This window comes from Puntigrus tetrazona, chromosome 8 (genome assembly GCF_018831695.1).
Source record: "Puntigrus tetrazona isolate hp1 chromosome 8, ASM1883169v1, whole genome shotgun sequence".
Taxonomy (NCBI): domain Eukaryota; kingdom Metazoa; phylum Chordata; class Actinopteri; order Cypriniformes; family Cyprinidae; genus Puntigrus; species Puntigrus tetrazona.
In genome coordinates this window covers 11,009,336-11,035,440 of record NC_056706.1, presented here as the reverse complement: position 1 = coordinate 11,035,440, position 26,105 = coordinate 11,009,336, and the positions used below count along the sequence as shown (strand labels likewise).

Sequence of the window (26,105 nt, the reverse complement as noted above, 5' to 3'; positions counted from 1 at the left end):
ACTCTGGACTCGGTAGTCCACCCAGTTTCGAGCCCTCTCCCTGACAGCTCGCCAAACACGCTTACTTTTTGACTACGTTACTATGATTAATTATACGTAAAGCGCGAACTCGTGAAATGATGTTTAGCTATAAACAAATTTCGGGAGGAGCACGCACTGATAATTAATTACTGGCTTTCTTGTTTCCTAATCACACGAATTATCCAGCCAGAGCAAGAGGCCCTACTATAAATTCGCACAAGCTTCTTACCTCGATATCTCAGTCTCGGCATCCCTCCACCACCCCAATCTCCATTCCTCCTAGTTCTACTATCCCTCTCGGGGGCACTCAGGGATCGGGTCGGACACGAGTCCTGTCCGCTTTCACGGACAAGAGGAAAAACTCTGGACTCGGTAGTCCACCTGGTTCGACCCTCTCCTGACAGCTCGCCAAACACGCCATACTTTTTACGTTACTATGATTAATTATACGTAAGTGCGAACTCGTGAAATATTATTTCTTGTAAAATGAAAAAATGACATTTCAATTTCTGTTGGTCCAAATGTGAACAATTAAGCAGCGCTGCTTCATGCTAATAGTTCAGCAGCACAAATAACTTATATAAAAAGTGAATGTACAGTAAACAGTTCTTTTTGTTTGCAGCAACCCGGAGGTAGTGGTTCACATTTGTAGCATGCTGTCACAGTATGTGCAGCAAGCAGTTTAATCTAATATTTGCTGCTAAAATTAATTTGACTGGTTTGTGTTTTTGCTTCTGTGTGTGGAAGCAAGTGTAATGGGCCCATACAGACAATGCTGCTGTGTTTTGCATATTTTAATTATGTAGTGAATAGGAAGAATACCGTGTTAATTGCAGTTTTAATACAACTGAGGCGTGAAAATTGAATAATTTGTTTGCAGCACACAGTCCGTGAGCTGTCTTTTAAGTGCTATTTTGCCATAAGGAAAAAATATGGCAAGTCACTCGTCAGTGACTCTAACAAATAACAAGCAACCTGAGAATATTAAAACTTGATGGAACTGCAGATGGAAAAAATAGCTTGTTGATAAGTAAATCCCTGATGAATAAAAATCCTTCCACGCTCTGTTCTACGCTGTCCACATGGAAAGAGTAGTAAAAACAACATCAAATGCTGCATGGTGTCTCCTGATGGTGTTAGATCTACGGTATCTGAAATATCAATGCATTATGTAGTATACTGCCTTGGAATGTCTTTCATATATAGTCTGAAATTGAGTCCTATGTAGCGCCCTTAAGGCATGCCATAATTATCCATCTCTGTCAAGCTACAGCCAAACCTGTCTGATGAAACAGAAATACCTATCAAGGTGAAATCCCTGCTCTTCTCATTCGTTAAAGCAGCCTGGGTAAATTAGCCCTATGCAAGCCTGCACCAGTACTAAACTGCTTCTGACATGCAAAGTAATGGGGAAAATAAGCAATGGGCTGTGAATACAAAACTGGAGCATTAGACATGCATACGAGCCGATGTTCATGGAAGTTCATTTCAAAACATGGGAAGTGCGTATAGGTCAGTGTAACTCTTCACGCATACTGATTAAAATCCAGGACACTTACAGCATTAACTTCTTTCATTATGGTATTGTAGATGCTTTACTATTTTTTCATTTCTTTTTACAGCGCTCTTAAGAAGTACACCCAAAATGAAAATGAGAAATTTTTCCAGGATTCTCTGATGAACAGACAGTTTTAGTCCACTTGAAATTTATATATTTTTTACATTATGAATGTCTTACTGCTAAAGCAAAAAAAAAAAAAAATAATAAATTGTTTTTATTTATATATATATATATATATATATATATATATATATATATATATATATATATATATATGTGTGTATATATATATATATATATATATATATATATATATATATATATATATATATATATATATATTATTATTATATTATTATATTATTATTATTATAAACCTAATTCCATACTTTTCAATGGAAGTCTGTCATGGTTTCCACAAAATATTTCACAATATACAGTTTTATGCTGTCTTTTGATTGGTCCAATAAATGCAGCCATGGTCAGCATAACTGTTTTGACTTTTATATATACTTTGTGCCTTTTGTGAGAACCAGAACTATAATATCCACGTCTACTTTCATTTAGATTGAAAAGAGCAGCTTGACATTTTTACAAATATCTTACAAGTTTGGAACAGGTATGAACTTGTCATACAAGTTTGGAACAGGTACTTAATGACATATTTTTGAATAAAATATGCCTTTAATTTCCTTTAATAGCCAGCATCCAAGCCAGCCTAGAAACCTTTCCTCACTTTAATGATGAACTATATCAGGCTTTTCCCCAAGGACCATTAGCTTCGCAACTGTGTGCAATGCATCAAGTCCGAAGCTTCTCTCATCAGCTCATTGCTGACTAGACTATATTTTAGAGTCAATGTTATTAGTCCTGCTGGTGACAGCCTTGACTTTATGGGTCTGTTGATACAGCACAAGGAAGATTTTATCGCTGCAGACCAAACATGATTCAGCTGTTTACCCATCCGTTTGTGTGTATGTATGTGTCTGTGTTTAGCATTCAGAGGGGGTCAAGGTTTGACCCTTAAGCCCCCCTGCTTGAGGGAACCGTAATTACACAATCTAGTTCTAAAAATAGCATCTCTTTTCCATTGATGGCAAAACCCAAAGAACCCACAAAAAATCAAGTATCTTATACTTTGCACTGTCAAACGATTCATTGCATGCAAAATAAAAGTTACATAACTTTACATAATATATGTGTGTGTGTGATTTATATATTTATTATGTATATATAGATAGAACACATGCATGAAAAATATGTTATTTTATATTGTATATATAATATATAATATAACTATATAAAATGTATATACATGTATTTTTTTCAAGAAATATACTGTAAGTATGTGTCTTTATATGTACATAATAATATACACATTACACACACATATTATTTTGGATGCAATTAATGTTTGACATCACTAAAAGAATATAATAATATAAAATAATATAATATTATTATGACTGCTGGATTCCTGTGCTGAGCACCCATTATCAAAGATGTCAGATTTCGGAGTTGTATAGAGCGGATTTCTACAGTTATTATAAATGTCCTCAGTGCATACCTGTGATCGTGTGTGTGTGTGTGTCCTTTGCCTCCATTTAAGATGCTAGCATTACTTCATGAAGATCACAGATGGAGCCATCAGGTTAACGATGTGCGTGAGTTGATTAAAATGCCTTACAGTCCTGCTGCTCAGCACTCCAAGCTCGTTATCACCTCCCCAGGCTCAAAGGTTAATTGAACATTTAATAAGAGAAAGACAAAATTATGCGTTTATCCAAGCCAGACTGTGCTTAAAGAAGTTAATGGTTGGAAAAAACTAATTTTTTTGTTACTTTTATGAAATGGTGTTGTGACATCCTAATAACTCCTAATAACGCTCTGCTCAATGAAGGGTGTTCAATGGTAAAATAAAATTATAATAATTACTGGAGAGCTGAAAATATCATTTCTACATTCCACATCAAATGCAAATTCTCATCTAATCCACATCAAAATCTTCCCCATTAGAAAAAACTGCATAAGTTCTAAGCTTTGCTGAGGACAATATCTGAGACCCAGGTAGTAGAAATCTTAACTTTGGAATGGCTGGGTAATGTATTACACATTATTGCATTTCTAATCGGTAACTAATTAGTAGCTAATTATATTGCATTGTAACTGTAATAGAGTAATTAATCACTTCACATTGCTTTTATTCACAGGGCTTTTCATGTTGAAAGTGCTATCCGTCTTTGATTTATTTACAGTGCAGTTTGGATATAATGATGTATTTAAAGCTATTTCTTCATTTAGACATGACATTTAAAGAAGCATATAAGCGATTATTTAGTCTAACTGATCAGAGCTTGTAATGTGAGACGTAAACACACTGGCCCCAGCGAAGCATAGCCACACACTCACCAGAATTACACTGGACTACCTGTTCTCATGGCATTAATAAACCTGAGTACTGCACTTTTCCAGTGAGACACAGGAATCACCAACAAACGAAATTTGATTAATAAAGCATCATTTTTGCACAGTTACTTTAAGAATATCAGGTGCATGGCTGAAGCAATATTAATAATGCCGAGATATTAGAAAAACAATGTTTTTGATGCATACCTGCCTGGCGCTAAGCGTCTGCTAGATTGACTGTATATTGGCAGACAGTGCAGAGGTTTGAGATATTTTCAGATGCACTAGCACCGTGAGTCCGTGCTTCAGGGATTCTTGCTTTGATGTATTGATTTTGTGTAAAGGCGACATTCTTACATATCAAAGAGTGTACTAAATTCCTCCTGGGGTCCTTAGGGATGTGTCTTTACTACATTATATTAATACATGAACTATATTATGTTAAAGTGTCTTTCTGAGCTATTCCATTCAAACCAGACAGTTCAGTAGAAACATTTAAAAACTATGTAGTGTTTCCAGACTGCCAGATCAGCAGACAGCGTAAGTAGTTCCATCCAGGACAACCCCACCTCATATTAAATGTGCAATCATGAGTCTCCTTTGACCACCTCTCTCCACACTGTGGGCAATTGAATTATGCAGAGGGCCTTGGCACGGAAAGGCATTTGAATAATTACCTTTGATCCTTCTTGTCTTTCTCTTTACTTTTTCCTCTCCATTTCACTCCGCTCTTGCAGTGAGGGTTTGGGGAAGGGCTGTAGCTCTGTGGAAGTCAGTGAGTTGACATCTTGACATCTCACGTTAATTGCTTGTCATGCAGGCCATCAGCGGAGTCTGATGGGGATTTCCATCAGTGTGTGGGCCGTGTGGGAGGACAACAAGCCTGTTATTGGATGAAGGAGGAAGGTTAACACCGGGGAGGAGGGTTTGACCCTTTTTCCTCCTCTACAAGATCAATGCATTTCAAATTGAGTCTGGATGAATTTACGGTTGCAGTTGCTGAATCAGTTGCTTGAATTTTCACTCAGCCATTTACAAATATAGATAGAGAGAGGCCTCCAGAATCAGCAGCTCTGTGAGACAGAAGCTGATGCAATCAAGCGTAAATCCACAAAGACATTTGGAGATTAACTGATAGGTTTAATCATTTCCTTTGCTAGTCTGCGGGAACTGGTGCAGAAATAACTTGATTTTTAAATGATATACTGAGCAAATAGGATTTACACTTGAAAGCTACCATTACTTATGTACTATTCTAATACTCCATTACATGAATAAATTCTGATTCCATTCATAAGTGGAACCCTCTCATTCCCATCCATTTTTCGAGTGTGACACACTTTTCAAACACTACAATTCAGTGTGTGAGCATAGGTGTCAGAGCTAAATACGTTGTCTGTTCCTCGCTGAATTATAAAGGCGTGAAAATGTAGTGCTGTGAGCTTTGTTACATCCAAAGCTTATTTACAGCACAAAGAGAGATATTTTGAAAGTGTTTCAGTTTTACTCACAGATAAGCTAGTAGAGTTTAGTAGTAGTGAAATCAGGTTTGCCATTAGAAATAACATAAACTATGTAAATACTTGAACAAAGCTATCATTTATTCAATTTGCAATTGTGCCTCAAACTCCCAATATTCATTAGAATTCAACTAATGACCATAAGAGGCCATTTAAAGTGCCATATAAATTGTATATACAACACAAAAGAAACTGTTAAAGACATTTATTATTTTGAAAACATAATATATCAAATGTAAGTGGCTAAAGGATACTGGCTACTAAAAAGACCTTTTAAAAGGTTCCTTTAGGACTTCAGATTCTAGATTTGGCTTTCGCTGCAAATCCCCATACATACAGAAAATGCATAATTACTTTTTAGAAATGAATTTAAAATAGATTCCCTAAACCCCAGAGAGATTCTGCATGCACAGAGAATACTATGGCTGATCAGAATCACAGATAACACACAGTGAAAAAGAGCATTTGTAATAGCACTCAGTCATCATGGGAAAAAATGATTTTCCTGTCTCCTCATGCTCCTGTCTGTCTATCTCTCTTTCTTTCACTTTATAAGTAATTACTGCATTCCCATTAAAACTAAATGACTTCTTAGATTACCTTGAAAGAATCTCTGAGTATTGGGTAGAGATTTGCAGACTAATTCAATTTAAGGTGTAGTTTGGTGAGACTGGGCTCCTGTAAAGTCAATTTAAAACTTAGCAGCACTGCACAGCACTCTTACATTTTCCCAAGTTTGAAGGATCTGGGATCCACCTGCATACACAAATTCTAAAAGTCTTTTTTGCGCTTTCATATTCTTGCCTTTTGAATGTGCAGTCAAAGCTGTTTACTTTGCCATGAGTACTTCTCCAGCCAAACCCGCGCATGATTAGCCTCAGTGAAGGCATACTCCTTACCCATCATCTCACTTAGCTCCTTTACAGCCATCTGCATGCTGCAGATGCCAGGCCTATAGGCTACTCACTTCAGAGTGTTTCTTTGGCAGATCCACTGAAAGTCCAGCTGTGACCTCAAGTGTCCTTTTTAATTTTGAGAAGGTGTGCCTCTGTAGTCTCTGCTCTGCTGGGCCCCAGCAGCATGGCACCATAACTCAGTTAATTAAACTACCACATGTGTATGTATCTTTCCTTTGCATATATTTTCAAGCATCTGATCTATTAAAGCTAGCATTCTTTGGGTTTTATATTTAACCAGCTGTTTTCAGCTTGCTTTTCTTTCACTACTGTCCTATTTTGTAGTAGTCTCATGACATTTCACTCTTGTGCATTAAATTTTTATCTGAACCAGTTTACTTCACATTATATATCACTATTTTCGTGCAGATTCTTGCTAAGTGTTTTGACAGCACCCTCTTTCTACTTTCTTTCTTTTATTTTTTATCGATACCTGCAACACTGGCATGGCACATGCCAGCACACAGTTCAATGTACTCAATGTGTATTTCCTCACTCAAATAAGTCTTGATGCTATTACCTTTGGAGTACATGATTGCATTACTGTAGTCATTATTTACTAGCCACATTTATTATTATATATGTCTTTATATTCATAGTTTAGTAATTTGAGAACCTATCCCCATACTAATAAATTATAAGTATTCAGACATTATTTACTGACTATTGATGTTTTGGTAAATAGCTTTTTACTGATTAAGTCCATAGATGTATAAGTTATGATTTATATTTTACTAGTGTACTGATAAGCTACTTCATGCAGCCATTCTTTTACAACTCTAACCATATTGACCTAAATACAAAGAAAATTTTTTTACATTTTCCATCCATGCCACCTTGAACATGCTATTATACTCTGATGAAAATTACTTAAAACAAACATGTTTCTTGTTTGTTTGGAATTACACATATATATTTCTGAATCGTAGATTAGATCAGGAATGTTTATCAAGAGAGCCAAACGCAGTCAGTTTTGCTTTTAATATTGTATTTAAAGGCCACCATTTTTGAATGAAGCTGTGTAGTTGGGCTAACAGTGTGGTAACAAATGCGCCACCGTAGAACAACACGATACAACTGGAAAGAAAACAACACTCCAAAATAATTTGCTAATTCAGCCTATTTCTAGTAGGGACGTTTTAGTAGTATCTCTGGGTGGCCCAGAGGACTCTCGTGCTTTGGGTGGTTTGGGGAGCAGAGAGTAGCCTCTCCAGATGCCTCTGGAGGGTTGGGCTCTTTGTGTCGGGATTATTGGCAAGGTGCCCAGGGAAACAAAGGCTCACCCCGGGCACCTGGAAGCCAAAGGTGGCTCCATCACTGTGGAAGTCGTGGGTGAGGTGTTTCGGTACCTCAGCGTCAGGCTGCTTTCCTCTTTGACACTTTCCCTGATTGGAGATCTGAGTGCTTCTATCTCTCTCATTGCAGATCCAGGTGAGACAAAGGTGATGCTCACGTCCTGTTCTCTTTGCTGGGTGGCGAAGTAATAAGAATATATTAGAATTACATTTCATTCTGTCTACTCCGTAGTATTACTGTCTCTATATTACACAAAATGTGATGGGTTGGTGCTTGACAGAACGAGAAGATAGAATCTTCGAACGGAAAATCCCAATACATAAAACAACAGGCCAAGAAGCCAACGAGAGTTCTGACTCAATTGCAAGGTCGAGGGCCAAGTGCCTGCCTCATAAAATTCCCATAGATGCACTTAAACACCTGGATATATCACCCGACACGCTCTCTCTAATTCAATCTGCTGCCTCCATCTCAGACTGAGAGGATGTGAGGCGGAGAGAGGGGGGAAATTTAAATTAGCTGTCCGATGTGTTTATGTGTTGGTACTTGGCTGAGGACTCCATGCCAAGGAGCAGTGCTCAGGCCAGGGACTGAGATAAAATTAATCCAGCTCTGACGGACACCCAGAGCACAAGGAGAGAAAGTGTGCGAAGTTTCCCAGACGCATCTGCAGCTGCTTCCATCAGTCATGGCGTCATATTTAAGCAATCAGGAAGAGTCAGGAACATCAATATGAAGTAGGCGTAGCGGTTGAACTCCTCTGAACCTTATGAAATTCTACTCTCTAGGTCAAACCAGAGAGCCTGCCTGCAAGCGGAGTCAAGAGCTGCACTTGGGAACCAGATTTTTACCAGATCAGTCCACTAGCCACGCACAGACAGAGTAATTAATTATAAATAATCAGGAACAAATTTCATTATTAATTAGTGTAAGATTTATTCTCACGCTACGGCATCATGCTACCGTCTTTTGAAACAAAAAAAAACCCTTCTATGGACTGGACTAGCCATGTGTAATAGAGGTCACAGATTCAGGCTGATGTAGGAAATGTGTATGGCCTTAGGAAATGTTCAAATATATCGTAACGCTTTGAATTAACTGCTTCCAATTGCTCACAAGTGTAAAATGGCACGGCGCGCCCTTTTAGGCTCGGCGAGCAGATACACGCGTTATTCAATGCATTCGGCAGCTGTTTCCAATATCGCAAGAATGTTAGAATGACAGCAAACTTCACGCAGCCTTAACCAAGGCAAACACGAGTCCCCAGTTGCAAGCATGCATGTCAAGCAAACGAAATGTGACAGAAAGGCATGCACATGCTGTTACAGACTAAAACAGAGAGTGCTGCAGTAATGATATATTTCAGTACCACTCATCAAGTTAGGCCTCAGAAAGCTCAATCAGATTTTGCAAAAAGCCTTTCAGATTGGATGCAGAAGAATAAGCTCTAAATCCAACAAAAGTAGATTTTGTTCATTAAGCCAACTATCGGTCTTTGCCCAAAGGTTGAATTCACCCAAAAATGAAAATTAACCTGTGATTTCTCACCCTCCATGCATCATAGGTATAAGGGATGACCTTTATCCTTTCAGATAAATCCTCTCAGAGTTATATAAAATTTTGTCCTGGTCACTATAGGCTTTATCTTTGAAGTGGGCAGGTGTTTCTATTCCAACATTGATCCAAAAGAGGTCAAATGAATGTATAAATATATAAATAAATAAATATAGCTTCCGCATAAAGCATGATTACAATGTGGAGACAGAAGTGTTTGATATATAGATGTTTTTCTTTCAAAGAGTGCATGTGGTTTTAGCTGTAGGAGGCCTTTATTCATTTGAATTTTTTAATATAGCTCTGATTTAAGGATTTGTCTAGAAGAATAAAGTCTGTACCTGTTCATTTTTGTAAGTGACTCAACCCTTTAAAAATCGATAAAGTTTGCATTTGAATAATTAAAAAAAAATCACAAGCATATTTTAGCCACTTGCCACTGTAAATAATTCAATTCACCTTTTTTTTAATCTTAAAACCACAAGAGAGAATTACTAACCTGTATAAGTCATCAGATAAAAGTGGAAATATTTAGAGCTTTGTTGTGTAGAAAAAGACCTTTTCAAAAACTCCAGTGACTTCAGGATGAACCAAAATGTACACATTTTCCTGGGTTTCATGCACCAACAGAGATATGCCATCCCTGCCAGCAATTAACATACATGGTGGCAAGGCAATTACTTAAAAAAACCAGAAGGATGCCTGACAGAAAGTCTGTTCAAACCCTCGACTGAACGAGCAAGCATGCGCGTCCAAACAGAGCATAGCAGAATCGTCACGCACATTCTGCAGAACAAACATGAAAGAGCTGAACAGTGGGGCTAAACTGGATGTAGATAAGCTGGTTAAAATGGGCTTTTATTTGCATTTCTTATTCATCTATAAAATAAATGACACCTTGATTTATCAGTCTTAATAAGTGTTTTATCACATAGTCTGCCTTTCCTAGACATGCATATTTATTCAGATCATTTTAGTACGAGTTTGCTGGAAGTAAGACTAGATTAATGCCAAGAAGGGGTTTGCTAGGAATTGGTTTCAGGCCCGTTCTCAATGCCATAAGGGCTGCAGCTCCGTGAGAGCTTATTGGCCTCAAAGACTAATGTAATCTGTCAGAACAGATGTGCACTTGTGTAACTTCACACAATACATACATGTACAGGTTTGTAAACACGCACACACGCTGTACTACAAATAGAAGTCTTTAGCTCTCTCTCTCTCTCTCTCTCTTTTTCGCTTCTATTCATATCCATCTCTTTCTCTTCTCTCTCTCTGTGATTGATTATTCCAGCCAGAACTTGAGGGACTCATGGCACCCCAGAGAGGTCCCGCAGAGTTAAGTAAAGCCAGTTCCAGTGTTTTCCTTACAGCAATACAGTACCTTAGCAAAACCTTAAAGTCTTCACTGCCAGCTCGAGACATGTTCCTGTAGTCCCAGCTCTAAAATGAGACATGCTTTTCACTCAAAGCCACTAGTAAAGAAAATGATGTGAAACTGACAGACGCACATTTCAGAAACATACTGTACCACTTACCTGACTAATATTTGCTGCCCTGTTAGCTAAAATAAAAGGTAACTGCATTAGGAAGAGGATGCTGTTTGTGAAGTGATATATCACTTTTTATTACTATATACTGAATAATTTGACCAGTCCTGCAGTTTGGTAGCTGCAAACTTGGAGACTGTAGTGGAATGGATTTATTTTTGTTATTTTCTCTGAAAAGAACACATGACAAATCAAATATATGTTTTTTATTACTGCTCAAGTACTATTCACTTCTTATTATCTCTTTTCACATTTTATATATGTCCAAAATCAAATCGAGGATTTGAAAAACTATTTTTATTCAGGATGCTGCTGGTACCTTCATGAAGTAAATGTTTCAAACAGCATGATCTAGTCAGCATGCATTATTGCGAATCCTGTTTCAGCCTGGCTCGATCGCGACGGAAGGCGCCAAAATGTGGTTTGCTGATGCATAAATTGCATAAAAATAAGAATGTGCCAAGTGCATGTTTGGTCACATTTCTCTATTTATCTATTTGTACCTTAAATAATTTAAAGGTTCCTGTAATGCATGATGAATAAATTATATTTATAAATATATAAATAAATGTTTATGTGCATAGTGTTAGTTTTTATTAATGCCTGCTTTGTTTTTATTTATTTATTTATTTATTTGGCTTATTTTAATTGTCACTTAATTAATATATCCTGCCATCTGATATATTATAATTTATGAGCTAATTAGCAAAGTATATTTCAAAATTATTTTCCAAACATCACTATCAGTACTTTATATAAACTATTTTTTTGTTAATGTAACCTGAGGTACATCAAACCAACACTGTAAAGAGAAAAAGGACAGGACATTATCTAAATGATTTTATGGACCCCATTGAATTCAAGATCCCCAGGTAAAAAATATCTATGCAGAAAGATTTGGTTACACTTTTTTTGGGTGTACATTCTTACTCAAAGTAATAACAGCTAACTAAATGTGCTTATATGGTTAGTGTGGAGTTTGGCATAGAGTTTGCAGCATGTGGTTATAAGCCAGTCAGGACACTTTTATTACCAAAATAATTTTTGCTGTATGTCTTTGTCCACTGAAGATAATTTTATAACCTACAAAGATATGAGGTTGGATAAAGGTGGAACTCACGCCCACGTGAATCTATACTATAGATGAGATGAAACTAACTAGATACTACAGCTCTAGAATAGTTAATGCCAGGCTGTGATTGTGGCTAGTAGTAAGTCACCTGGTATCCTGCAGATCTGACCACTCACATAAATACTCCAGCTGTACCGCGATTCTCATGCTCCGATACTTTCATATGGAGTGCTGCCGTTCTATACTCCAGACCGCTTTTCAAACACTTTAATGTGGTAGGGAAATCCATACGTGCGCCTTCACTCTGCTCAAGCTCCAGCAAGAAAATGAAGTCGCGGCACTCTTATATCTAAAAGTCTGTAGCTCACGGGCTTCCTGCGGGTTCATTTCTATCAGCTTGGGGTAGCGGAGTGAGGAGAAAGGCAGCGTAGCTCACCAGATTTAAACTTATGGCATCTTTTATTCTGGGAACAGAGATTCTTTGTTCTGGTATTAATTATTTGTTTAAGCTGGCCTTTGGCCCAGCTGGTATGCTTGCCGTCTTCTCCCAGTCCAGCTGTTTTTCATGCATCCAGACTTTGTAGTCGTCATTTAGACAATTAAATTATATGCAGTGCAGGCGGAGCGGCTTAGAAGAAGCTACACTGGAACAGATGCAAACTAGGTGTGGATCAAGATGCAGAATCAGCGTATTGTGCAGTCAAATACCTTACAAAGGCACTGGCGTCACATTGGTGCTGCGAGGCGGTATATGCTTCTGCTGTCTTTGTTTTCCTCTTCTTGGTCAGGCTGTTCACCGGATCATCACCATCACTGTGCTTCTCATCACGCAGTCATTGTTGCCTGTAGTCACTACTTCTAGTCCTTAAAGCTGTTGAGTTCATTCTTTCTTTAGCCATTTTTTTTGTATTCCTCTCTGTCTGCTTCTCCTGCCCTGTTTACTCAGTCTCTCAGTCTAACATATCCTTTCTATTCCCTCCCTTTTCTATCCCATCTGTCTGCTCATGTTTCTGAATGATGACCCTTTATTACACCAAACAATCCAGACACTGCATATTACAATAGCACTTTCCCAAACTATTGAGCTTCCTTCATGGCCAGCAATTTATAAAGTACCTACTGTCTTTAGGTCACCATAAGAATCTTGAGAGATGTGCAGTGGTGAAGAACTCCTGATGCATTGCATGAATGCAAGAGCTTTCTTTATATTAGTAAGTAAATTCGTTCAATTCTAAAATTGTTGCAGAAAAAAATTCAAATAAGGAAAAATTAATTTTGAAATAATTTTTAGAAACAAAATACTCACTCAACAAATACAGACAATGTATTATTGAAGTATATATATATATATATATATATATATATATATATATAGTATATAAAGAGAACTGTATACATTATCTAAGATACTTTTAAAATTGTTTAAAAAAATGCAGTTTCAAATATTATATAATGGCTACTAACGTTTGTTTATATGCAAGATGCTGTTAGTTATAACTGTAACATTTTTATATAATTTAAAGCTTTCTAACTGTTTTGCAGATGTAAGGAGAAATGATAATTATTCAATATTCATTCGATAACGAAAATTAAATTAAAATGATTGATTAAAAAATAAATAAAGAATAAATGATTTAAGAGTTTATTTAATGATGCAAAGATTCATAAAATACTAATATTATTTCTATATTTCTATAAATCTATAAAAAAAACCCAATACAAGCAAAATATTAATTAATTAAAATAATACTAAAAAAATCTCATCCATTCAAGATACTGGCATTGCATTTGACAAAACGACATTAATATTTATATTACTTTGAAATGAGTAAAAATAATGCTTAACTAAAGTAAATCCATTAAAAACATAATTGTTTTAAACCAGTGTGTACTACACACATCTTCCCAGTGATCTTCATTCACAAGCTCTGTTTTTATGAGCCATTTCCTACTGCACTCTGCTGCTACACCAGAGCATTTCAGATCAACCGCTTATGCAGGCTTCCATTTCAATCAGATCTTCCCTATTTCAGGAAACTTTGGCAAGAGTGCTCACTAAGGACTCACAGTAGTTTCGAACAGTTCTAAATCTATCTGTATCTGCTTCCCCAGTCCTGGCGTTAAATGTAGGACAATTTTAGCCAGGTTCAAAATATGATTTTATATTGTAGCCTGCTAGATTTGGTGCGTATTTTTATGAATTTGCTTGCCCGATCCAGAGATGTGGCCGCATACTAGCCACCAGAAGGGGAAAGATCAAGCCATGAGAGGGGAGAGCTATCAAAACCTGACAGCCTTGACGCTTCTTTGTATGCCCAGTGGAGGTGGACATCTTACATATTCATGGCGACAGAGGTTACAGTGCTTTCATGCGAGTGGTGTCGCGGGCCGGCATCCCCGGTATACCACGGACTAGATGATGCAGTCCAGCACACACCCATCTACCAAAGACCTCCTACAGTAGGCGACAGGCGTGGCGAGTCCGACATTAACATATACATTCTGTAGGGAAAAAAAACTTGGCTGGATGGCCCACCTATGCTGGCCGAGTAGTTTGGGCAAATGAAGAGATCGCACTAACCAGCCCAAAGATAGCCTAGCATTCTGATAAAGTTTTGGCCTCCTGTGAAGGAGTAGGTTTGCACTGCTCCAGAATAATGTTCTTTCTGAAGCATGAACACTGGACCAGCGCAGAAGAAGGGAGTCAGTATGCGCGTGAATGTACGCATATATTTTAAATCTACACTTCGCATTTGATCCTTTACCTTTTCAAGGGCATCTCACTTATGAATTTCAATCTCGAAAGTTAATCTGGAGTACAGAACAGGACTGCATCCTTCGTGCACCACTAGAAAAAGGCTATCATTTTAATCATATTCTTCAAATGAGTACAGCTTTCTGATTCTCTCCAAAGCCGAGCTCTTGAGGCGTGTCGTCTATTAAATAGAAGATGCAGGAGCAATTAGTCCTGATTAGCAGCAAAGCACAGATACGATTTGGTAAGCGTTTCACTTGCAGTGTAGCGATTCCTGTATCGCGGCCCGCTCTCCATCTTCTCATTATCAGATGATAATCCGACGTCAAACTTCGGGCTTATCGAATGTTTCCTTAAACATACGCATGCGAGAGAGTCAGCACCAGCACACCGCAGAAGTGCGTCCACTATTCATGCAGCGCTCAGGTCTCTTTCAGAACCTAACGTGGATTATCTCTCCTTTACAACTAAAAATGCTGTTCTTTGGGCGTATATGAGACTTTACATGGAATAACTTCGCTTCTCACCTTGAGCCAAGGCTAGAGCCATACAAACCCGGAAGTAATATTTTGCACAAATATAAGTCAAATATGTCTGAATTTTTTTTTTTTTACTTTGTCCATATGTAGCATGAGAATCTTTTCTTCTGTCAAACAACTCTGAATGCATGAAATTGCATTTAACCTCACTAACTAGTGCTTCATTTACTAGAAACTATAAACTGTTTAATATGGTTTGGCTGTTTATTTTATGATGATAGCTGACATTTTAAATGAGTGCATGAGAAGTCTGGAAGCATGAACTTAAATTTTTTTTTTTAAATTATCGTTTCAAACTATACAGTATTGTCCTGATGTACACGATAAATATATAAAACAAATATGTAGATTGAGGAAATGTTTCTTCGTATGACATACTTCCTCTGCTAGCATGTACATAATGTGAGTATTTTAAGTAATTTTCAAGATCCAGCTGAACAGAACGTTTTGAAGTATATTGTTGTAGGTCTATGTAAATCTGTTTAACAGCAAAGGAAAACTTTTAGTTTTTCACTTGATTTATCTTTTTTCATATAACAGTACAGTCCTCAGAATGAAGGTACAGCATTTTACCCTACATTAATTTTTCTTAGTACCTTTGTGTAGTGCCTAGAGTGCCAAGAAAAGTTTTGCCTTTTTCCCTGAACTTTGCTTATTCCCAAAAATGACAGATCTTTCCTTAACAAAACTTTCTTAGAACAGTTGAATCTTTAAATTCATTATGTATATTGCACCACACGTCTTTGCAGTTTTTTTTCCTGTAGTGTTCACGTTATTTTTGGGCCTATTCTTACAGCTTATCAAGTTGATAATGGTCTAACTTTTTAAATGTCAGTGGTCTCTTAAAACCCGGCATCTTGTACCATTTTAACAGTTTTTGAAAAGCAAGAGGTAAGTAAGCTTCACAATTCTTGGTAGAAAATGCCTCACCGCTTTAACATGTTCCTTTCCCTTGCACAAATCTTCATAATAATGGAAGTAGTTTAGCCTTTTTAATGTGCATTTTGAAAATAACTATTAGAATCTGCCCAGATAGTCATTTATTTTTCAAATAAGTATATTTGTGACTGATTATGTATTCTCTTGTTTTTTGTCATTGCATTGTGCCTTATCTTCATAAAAGACTGGAGGCTTTAAATTGTATGAATAATTTCAAGCTCTGTGTGTTTGTAATACTGTATGCTTCTGAATACAAAAGCCTTTAGATGAGAGGGTTTGGAGGAAATGTGACATGCGCACTTTGTTTTGTGAGTATAGTGCAGTCGCTTACATAAAAAGAGTCTTGAATCAGGGAGGTAGGACAGAAGTACTTTATATCACGGGATTGAGAGGCTGATCATCTGTCTTCTAGACACCATTGTCGCCCACTGAAGGCTAACTAATCCCTGTGGCCTTTGTGTCCCAATCGCCTAGTTCGAGATCTCCTGTTGGGGCCCTTTTACTACCTTTAGGATTTAGGCCATTGCTTCAGATTTGTGCCTCTGGTAATGTACTATATTTCATATGGCATGTCCTTAATTCTGACATGTTTTCCACAACTTGTATACCTCCTCAGTGTTCAGCATGGATCTTCCACTTAGTCAGACAGCTGGAGATGAGTCGCCCTCGCATAAAATGCTCGCTGACCACATTAAAAATCTCAATATATTACCAACACTTGCATTGCACTTACATGAGGCATCATATAAATAAAATGAATATTTTACACAGATAATTTGTGAAATATGATAAACAATTTGTTATATTATTTTATTATTTCTGGAAACAAGTATATGTATATTTAGCAAGTGAACCTTTTAATATTTGTGTGATGAATTGAAATATTTTAACAGGTTCATGTTACAGCGCAGGTTCGTTAAATGTTATGAGATACAGCTTTTTACGATAATCCTGTATGATCAGTCATTAATTTACTGTGTTTTATCATCATTTGTGCTGTCTTTCTTTTGTATTACTACATTATTATTTTTATTTTTGGTACATCGTTGCTAAAAACTGGGTATGCTGCTTTAGGAACTGGCTGAATTGGATATTTTGTGCATATAGTTCATTAGTTTGTAGTCAGCTAATACAGGGGACACTTCTTCCACTCTTATCTGCAACTGCATCCCCAGTAAAGTGATAAAGGAGTAAGGTAATTTTAGATGTTTTGCTAGTAAATCAGGGATGTAAATTAGGAGGCATTTATATTATCTTATAATTACTAACTAGGCTATTCATGTTATTATAGCAATCTTCACACTATTAAGCAACTAGTTAGAAATTCCTAAAATAGAAGTGTTTTCAATTGTTAGTTCCTTGTATGCATTTTAACCAACAGCAGAAATGGAAGCTATAGGTAGAAGTATTATGCTTAGGCATATTGCTTATATTGCTAGTATATATTAAGTTACGTGCTATATTTTCTTATATACTTTTAGAATAGTTCTATTTACACCATCAGTTCCTATAAGTAAGTTCTTGGCACTGTTAAATTCTTATTCTACTTTAAAAAGTCATTTTAACGAAACCTGAATCTTTCTGCTTTCAGGATCTCATTGGAGAAAACCTGTAGATCAAACCACAAAAGCACACTAAAACACAGCTGAAGCAAAGCAGTCCCACCAAGAACAGACAACGACAATGTTGGAGACGGGAGGCGGGGTGACAGGCGGTTGGTACTGATGTCGGATCTCTCTGGGAAATGGGACTGAGATGTGTTTATTTTCCTGGGCAGTGCAGTACTGTGGATACTCACTCCCAAATGCTTTCCCATGGGCCTTGCAGATCATTTTGGAGATGCGTGCTACCTGGAGAGCTGATATGTTCTGCATTGTATTACTGCACATGTTGGGTGTGCTGGAGAGAGGCCGAGGGGAGCGCTCTGACACGTCGTGTCTGCTTATGTGGAGAAAAGAGACTCCTGAACTTTGTACCAATAAATACCATTACTGTACCACACCAGGCTAGATCGGATGATGCGTTCAGTTTTAGTAGAAAGTACGGACACATCGGGCAATTTCGTGGACTATCTCCAATATATCAGAGCTGTCATCCGTTTTTAGATATAAAGTATGAATATATATTTGAAATATATTTTAGAAACTTGGATGATATATGTTACAAAATGTCCAAAAAATGTTATATGGGCCTGTCATTTAGATGAAAAAAAGAGAACCCAGTGAGGAATAGTGGTAGACTCCAGAGTTTGTAATTTACTTTCTGTGTCATTACTAGGCCCCGCTTTAAAGGAATAGTCTCTATTTTTATACAAACGAGATTCACATCACTGAATCAAGACAGATAGCAATTCAACCGGACTCTTGGGACTATTAATCTGAAATGAGTTGTTATGAAGTCTTGAATTTTTTGAAAGCTATCAAAACAAATGTGGACGCCAGATTCAGTGTTCATTCACAGCTTTTTTTGATTTGCCAAAGCTGTGCCCTTTGACGCCTGTTGAGTTCCTTTATTTTAATCGCTGATCAGAAATTACGTATCTTGGGTTAATCATGTTTACGGACTCCACAGACTCGAGAGGTGTTTGAGTGCCCGACAATTGCCAGTTAGTTTGTGGGTCAGGCCTAAATAACACAGTTATCAATTCAAACATTACAAATGAGCTAATAAAGCTCTCCCTGTGTTTTAATTACAAAGCTTAATTTGAATCAATCACCAGACAATTCTCAAACGTGCATACAGACTACATAAGGACAAAAATGTTGTGTTACTTTATTTTTGTGCTCTAGTAATTTATGCCAACCCGATTTCATTGCGCTCCACTTCTATGTTTAAATCTGCAACAAAACCACGAATGCTCCTCTCATTGTCCATATTTTATTCCAAGCTAACAGTTTTATTATTTAAGCGTTTCACAGTTTGATTTATTAGAGGAGTACTAATCTCAAGGCAAATCTTATTCCATCAGCAGAGACAGAAACATCTATGTGCCAATGCATTTTAATAGTAATCAGAAATGCAGTAATATATAAAACAGCATGAAACTTGCCAATCAGTTTCAGTTATTATTAAAGTCAGCGAGAATGGCGACGTCTTTAGATTAATTGCGGCGTGTGCGCAGTGTGTAACAACCATTGTGCTGTGTGTGTAGTGTATGCGCAGTGCTTAGGAGTGACAGAGAAATTGTGCCAGCCAATATCTGAACTGAAAACACTATAAAGAGCATCACTAGACTAAAAGAGCAGTACATGAACGAACCAGGACCAATTATTCTATGTACATGACAAGTAAATAAAATAAGAGGGAGGATAACTTTGTTGTTTTATCCCAAAACAGGATGTTTAGATGAATTTACAATTACATATTGCTGAAAGGCAAACACTGTAGTGGGGAAAATAGTTGTTTGCGGCCGTCTCTCCGCTCAAAGTAGAAGCGTCTCTAGATAAAATTTAATCCCTTAAGTTTCCAGACATGTGAAGTAGAGAATCGTAGATTCCTATTTTCATCTCAGAAGATGCAAATATATGAGTGGTGTATCCTAGTCAACCTTTTCTTTTCTTTCTTTTTTTTCCCCTTACTCTGCTGTCTATAATTGACCAATTCAGGAGATCATGTGAACCATGTTGGCCAATCATGTTGGCTATTTAGAAAACTACTAATTATATACTGAACTACTACAAGCTCTATATTATGTACATGTGTAAAATGTATTTTTCTATATATTTACATCTATTCTATCTTATGATTTTTCTTTTTTTAATCCTCTTTTTCACTATGGGTCGATGTGGAAGAGTTTGACTCAGATTTTTGTTTACATAAGTACGCTGCTGGAGAAGTTGGCAGACAGACAGATATACACATTATTGGCCCATACCAAGCCTCAAAAAAAAAAACCTGTATTTCTGCTGTAGCTCTTGGTTCTCCTAATAATTAGGAAATTCCAGGTCATTTTGCATTTCATTTGATATCGGAAAAGATTAGATATGCTAAATGAGTCTTCTTTTTAGTTTTGTACTCTTCTTTTTTTGGATCCAAATTAAAAGCGCTTTAGGAGTGTTTTGCTCATTTCTCTTTCTCTCAGAGGAATGAAAATAGCTCAAACCATCTCAGTCAGTGAAACTCAATGAAGCTGAGCATCCAGACTAAAATAAAACCACATTAGTCTCGAACAGGCGACTGGCCTGTGTGACTGCGGCAGGGGATAGATCTGTGCCAGCAAGTCTGATATAAACATGTCTGGAGTTTGACTGGAGTGCTTGGACTGTAGATTGGGGCTCGAGAGCAGTTTTAACGAAAAATCTGCTGAGCAAAAGGTTGATTGATTTCTCGTATGTTTATGCCCCGCCTTAAAACACTGCTGCCGACCAATCCTACTGTACCTTATCAACTTCATCTGCCATCATCAACTGGGCAAACTTATGGAAGCATGTTTGGATCAGTTATGATGCAATTATTTGAAAATATAATGTAATAATGTGCACATATTATATTATATTACATTTTTTGTTATGGAATCAGTTTTATTTTTGCCTGGACCTTTTAATGATGTTATTTCATAAACACATCTTTAAAGAAAAAAAAAGAAGATAATTTTCATTCATCCATCGAACAATAATGTAATGTGCTCCTCAACGGGAACATTTCCTCATGAGTCGTGCTTTTTGACTTGCGATTATAGATTCTGTAACTTGTTTATCTTAAGTGATTAACAATCCACCAATGACACCTTAGATTTTGAGACAGACAAATAGCCATTTTCATTCATAAACTTTCTCAGTCTTCTTTCATTCATTTCAAGTCTACCAGAAGTCTCCTAGAGTTTCTCTAAGGTAAATACAGTCCATTTATTATAGTGTTTTTATACCAGAAATGCTTCAAAACTGTAGCCACTCCTCATTGTCGTGATACATGCTCTCTTACACACTGCTTATTATAAAGGAAGCTTGGCACATTTATCATGTGTATATTTTTTTTTTTTTGGTTTTCATGTGGTACTATACTCCAGGCATCATCTATCTGGCGAATCGTTTATTTTATAAAAGATGAAGTATCTAATGTTTATTTGACACAGGCCTATGTTGGCTAAACTGGTTCTGTGTTTTGCTAGATTCTGTATTTTCTTTTTTAAGTGACACTTTGTTTGCAGTCTGTCACATTTCGTGATGACAGTTTTCTATACAGTGCAGAACGTACCCTAAACGTACTGCCCTCTAAGCGCCCCAAAGCCCTGGGCTGTCAGGAGGGATCACGCCAAATTCCTCCTTGTATGACACTTAGATCCGTAAAACCATTTAAAAACTTACCGAACCAGGAAACTCTTTACTGAGGCTTAGTCAGTCAGTCTCTGAGATAATCACAGGCTTTGATTTGCTGCAGGTACAATTTATTACACATTGCTCCATATTGATACGCGAAACAACCTGACATATGTCCTGTTGTTGCCATAGAAATAAAAAAACTTTGTACCTTTATGTACCTTAACTTTATATTTGTGTGCTCTAATATATCGATGAGCAGTGCCTTCTTTCATTATGCAAGATCTATGAATATAGTACACAAATACAATATACGAAAACACACACACATAAAAACTACATACCTGCCCGGATGCTGTATGAACTAACAATCTCTGTGTCAAAATGTTATATATACTTTTATTTTGTATCTTTGAGTCTCTCTCTCTCTCTTTCTCTTTTTATGAGTATTGGTAAGTTTTACATTTCCAGGTGACATTGATTTTGATTCTTGTTCTAAAGCTCTGTGTGTTTTAGCCACTGTATTGCAAATATCATCAGACCAGATCTGTACATTTAGTACTCTCAGAGTTGCTAATAATACAGATCTTCTAAATATGACAGACTTGTCTTTTCTATAAACACACATCAAATGTTTGTAAAATGATTATGGGGTGTATTTGGAGCTAGGACAATGGGATATTGAAAATAAAGTCTATTTTACACAAAGAAAAGCGCTGTATACTGGCATACTCCACTGCACAGTTATTTCTAGAAGTATTTATTTCGCTTTGCATTCCACTCATCCAAGCGCTTCTTTACGAAATTGCATTCCGTAGATAGGATCGCTGGTGGTTCGAACATTACTTATGTTTTTCCATATTGGCTGAACCAGGATGCTGTTTTTTTGGATGAGCTGTTTACTCAGGACTGGTTCTGGGCCGCTACTCGGGCTGCTGTGAAAGTCCGACCAGATTTTACCAGATAGACCTCTGTATGATTTCCCATTAAGTAATGTTGCGTTACATTTACCAAAAGTGCAAACTAAAACAAAGCCTAATGAGCAGGCATTTCTCTGGATTTCTCAAGGATGAAAATGAAAACTATTCCATCCCATTATAGGAACAACAACAGGAGGCAGAGAGACGGAGAGAGATTGTGAAAAAAGGATTGTGCACGTAGAATCAACACAATAACGTGCCAAAATCTTATCTTATATTGATGGATTGAGGATTTGTCCTTATCTGATTCCCCATACTTACATTAATTTGCCATACACGGAACTTCAAGCTCAGATTTGATAGGGTTTGCAGAAAATCTATTTAGATTTGTGATCCAGAGCTATCTAGAATATACTTCCTAATGAAGCTAAACCAATAATTAGCGCTCGATCTGTGTTGATTTCATCCCATATATGAGGAAAGATCATCTAAATAGATACATTTTAGTTCGTTAATCACATTACACTCACACTGCAATGGTGTATTAGTATTGCACTGTGCAGCTGGCATAGACAATGTATTGCATTAGACCAGATTTACATCACTACAAAAAAAGATATACATTTAAATTACACATTTATTTCATATTAAGTGTAATTGCGATCCATTAACCTATTTAATGTCACTTGCTGATATTCAAAAATGTAGTTATTACGTGAACTATTATTATTATTAATGCTATTCCAATGCAACCAATTATTTATTTGGAAGTTATACTTGGGCCTAAAGCCTAAATGCATGCTTTAATATCAAAGCAGCAAATACAAGCTTAGCTAAACTTTTTGAGTCCACAAGCTAACAATAAGTTCTATACTATACAACACAACTGAATTACAGTTCATATGCATAATTCATTCAGACCACGCACGTATTCCTCTCTTCTCACTTCTATTCCCAGATGTTTTTAGACCTACTTCTATTTGATAAAATGTTTATTGAATAAAATAGCTCTCATCGTCATTGTACTCTTATCCCGAGTGCTTCCTCATCTGAATGGGCCGCTTAATCTGATTGGATTCTTGATACGGCGCTTTCGGAGAGGTAGAACAGAAGATGAACATTTTACTGTCAGGAGCCACTACATCTCCTCTGGGCTACAGACCTGGGCAGACGATCCCACAGCGACACACCAGACCGACTCGGCTCCACAATCTTCACTTATTTATTGGTCAAAGGCAGCCATGCAAACAACTAATGGCCGACACATTCAGGAAGCTGCTTTTTCGGCTTAACAGATAGTGAGATCCGAATTGCATAAATTGCAATCTGCAGCTGCCAGCCTCTAATATCAGCCTGCCGCTCAGATCTTCATTAGCGGTGCAGAGGTGTTCGGCGCTCTCAGCCCGGACTCCAGTCGCTCCTGTGGCGAGATACTAACACACCCACTCGGCCTGCATTTGCATGCGCTTCACTTTCCATTTCTCTCTACCGCCTAGCGCAAAATACGCAATATTGAAAGGCCATGTAATCCTGCAATAAATGTATATTTATAAATACAACCATTCCATGTGTAAGCCAAATCAAGGTAAATCTTACAAAACATAAAAATAAGTGCATTCTCTCGCTCACCTCCTGTTGCTCCTAAGGAAGACTCCTGCATTCATATGAGGCTGTTCTGAAGTTCCCAGGCCTGCCTGACACTCCACAAGCAAATTCTGATTCTAGTTCCCACATTCACACACACTGGCAGATACATAGATGCAGACTGACAGCCTTCCACTTGCATCACTTCCACCCCTTGACAGCTGCATACACACTCCAGACCCCTAGCTGACAAAAGGCCATCATCAAACACAAACACACACAGAAGACAAGACCAGACATCTGCAGACACGTGGCACTTCACACACTTTGTGCTCACTGGCTTCATCTTTTGCACCCTGTTCCAGCTGTTAGTCTAACAGGCCAGCAGTTACTTATAGGCCAGGTACCTCATCCTCATCCCGAGGGATGTGCAGTTGGAAGACGGGGCTGGAATACCTTCAGCTCCACGGAGCTGCTGTCACTCTGCTGTCTCTTCCAGACAGTCATGCCTTGCCTACCCTTCACGCACATGCTCCTAAGCATCTACTCTTCCACACTTTCTTCCACCAGTCTCTTGTTATTCCAGAGATCTTTGTGACATGGCATTTCAGAGATCTATGTTAGCAGATATAGAATCTTACTCACTCCGTTACTGTCTTTGAAAGTGTACCACCATAGTTCTGGCATAAAAGCGTGCTTTACTGGAAATAATACATCAATGTTAGAAATAAATATATAAACTTTTCTAAATAGTCCCCAAGATAACCCTTGGTATTTATACAGGAAGCTATATAACACTGTGCATAAATCTGTGTAATGATTTTTGTTTGGTAGTATTAATCTAGATTTTTAAATATGAACTTTTATATATAAATATACAAGTGAGCTTAATAGAGTTTGAGATAGTACATCTGTTTTGCCTTTACAATTACAATCAATTGGAAGTAGTGATACATTTTTTTCTAAAGAGTCAGCAGAGAGGAATCTGCATGTCATTCAGCCGCACCTACTGTACTTATTTCAAGATATTTTATAGTATAAGTAAAAAAAAAAAAAACTGAAATGTGACCCATTCTATTTTTGCTTCATGAATTTGGTATTGACACAGTCATTCAGATTAAAAACTACTCATGTATGCATTTATACACATCATTGTCTGGATTATAATAAAAATACAGCCCAGTTGAAGATTTATTTATGCCAACTTGCATATTTGATTTAAGTTTATGTGCTCTTTCAATTCCACAAAGAAGTGTGCAGCATTAGCCTTTTCAATGACATGTTCCCATTTACTTTATAATATGTTCAATCTCATTTACCTAAAAAAATTATTTATCATTTATGCGTTTGGGTAGGCATGTGACTTTGAGGTGGTGATTTGCAGATGGTACAAATGTTCATGTTGCACGCCAATTTTAAAGGCGTAGGCATTGCCAGAAGTACATTTTTGTTCAAATTTGCACTGATGTAATTACATACACTGCTTCAGAATGTCGAATATCGATACTGGCACCAATCCGACCAGAATGAAGTCACGCCACTTTCTGAAATATTTGTCATCTGTTGGCGAGATAACACAGATCTTCATCCATTTCCACTGCGGAAGTATGGGACAAATGGGGACTGAGCCACGCGTTCTGACCTAAATACGTAAGCCTGTGGCAAACGTCTTCATCAAAATGGCTAAACAAAAGATCGAAGCTTTTATACCGTGAAAAGCCAGTGTGAGCAAATAACAGATTTGCAGCCTTGCATGACAGAAAAGAGCCAGAAATCCAGTTTCCACCAACGGTTATTCCAGTTAGAAGGCTGCTGATATACAGCTATTGCGAGGGAAGGGCTTCTTCTAAACAACAAATATTCACGTATATATCCACACAGAACACAGAAGCCACAGTGAGGTGGCTCTCATACTTTGTTCAGGTCTGATTTTGTAATCAGACATGTAATTGCCCTTCCTATCATGATTCCACTTCTTAGAGGGAAGGAGAAATGTTGTGTGATTACAATTACAAGTGAGAGATGTTTGTATTCTCCCAGACTGTACCTCAGCCGGTGTGGTACTTTTCCACTGTTTTCATGGGACTGGCCGGATCTCTGAGCAGCAATTCAGGACGGACCTGTGGGGATGTGGCGTCTTTCCATGCATGTATTAGACTAATAAATGTAATACAAGGCTT

General features: G+C 37.3%; 1 protein-coding gene and 1 pseudogene across 1 annotated transcript in view; one reads left to right on the top strand and one right to left on the bottom strand.

The window, feature by feature from the left end:
- Window positions 1-4,885, top strand: part of LOC122350695 — a 34,950-nt pseudogene extending 30,065 nt beyond the window's left edge.
- A 2,718-nt stretch (window positions 4,886-7,603) lies between these two features.
- Window positions 7,604-26,105, bottom strand: part of LOC122350694 (leucine-rich repeat-containing protein 47-like) — a 36,334-nt gene continuing 17,832 nt past the window's right edge. The window contains 1 exon segment of the mRNA XM_043247374.1: window positions 7,604-7,932. Within this exon segment, the coding sequence (XP_043103309.1) occupies window positions 7,604-7,932 (329 nt within the window).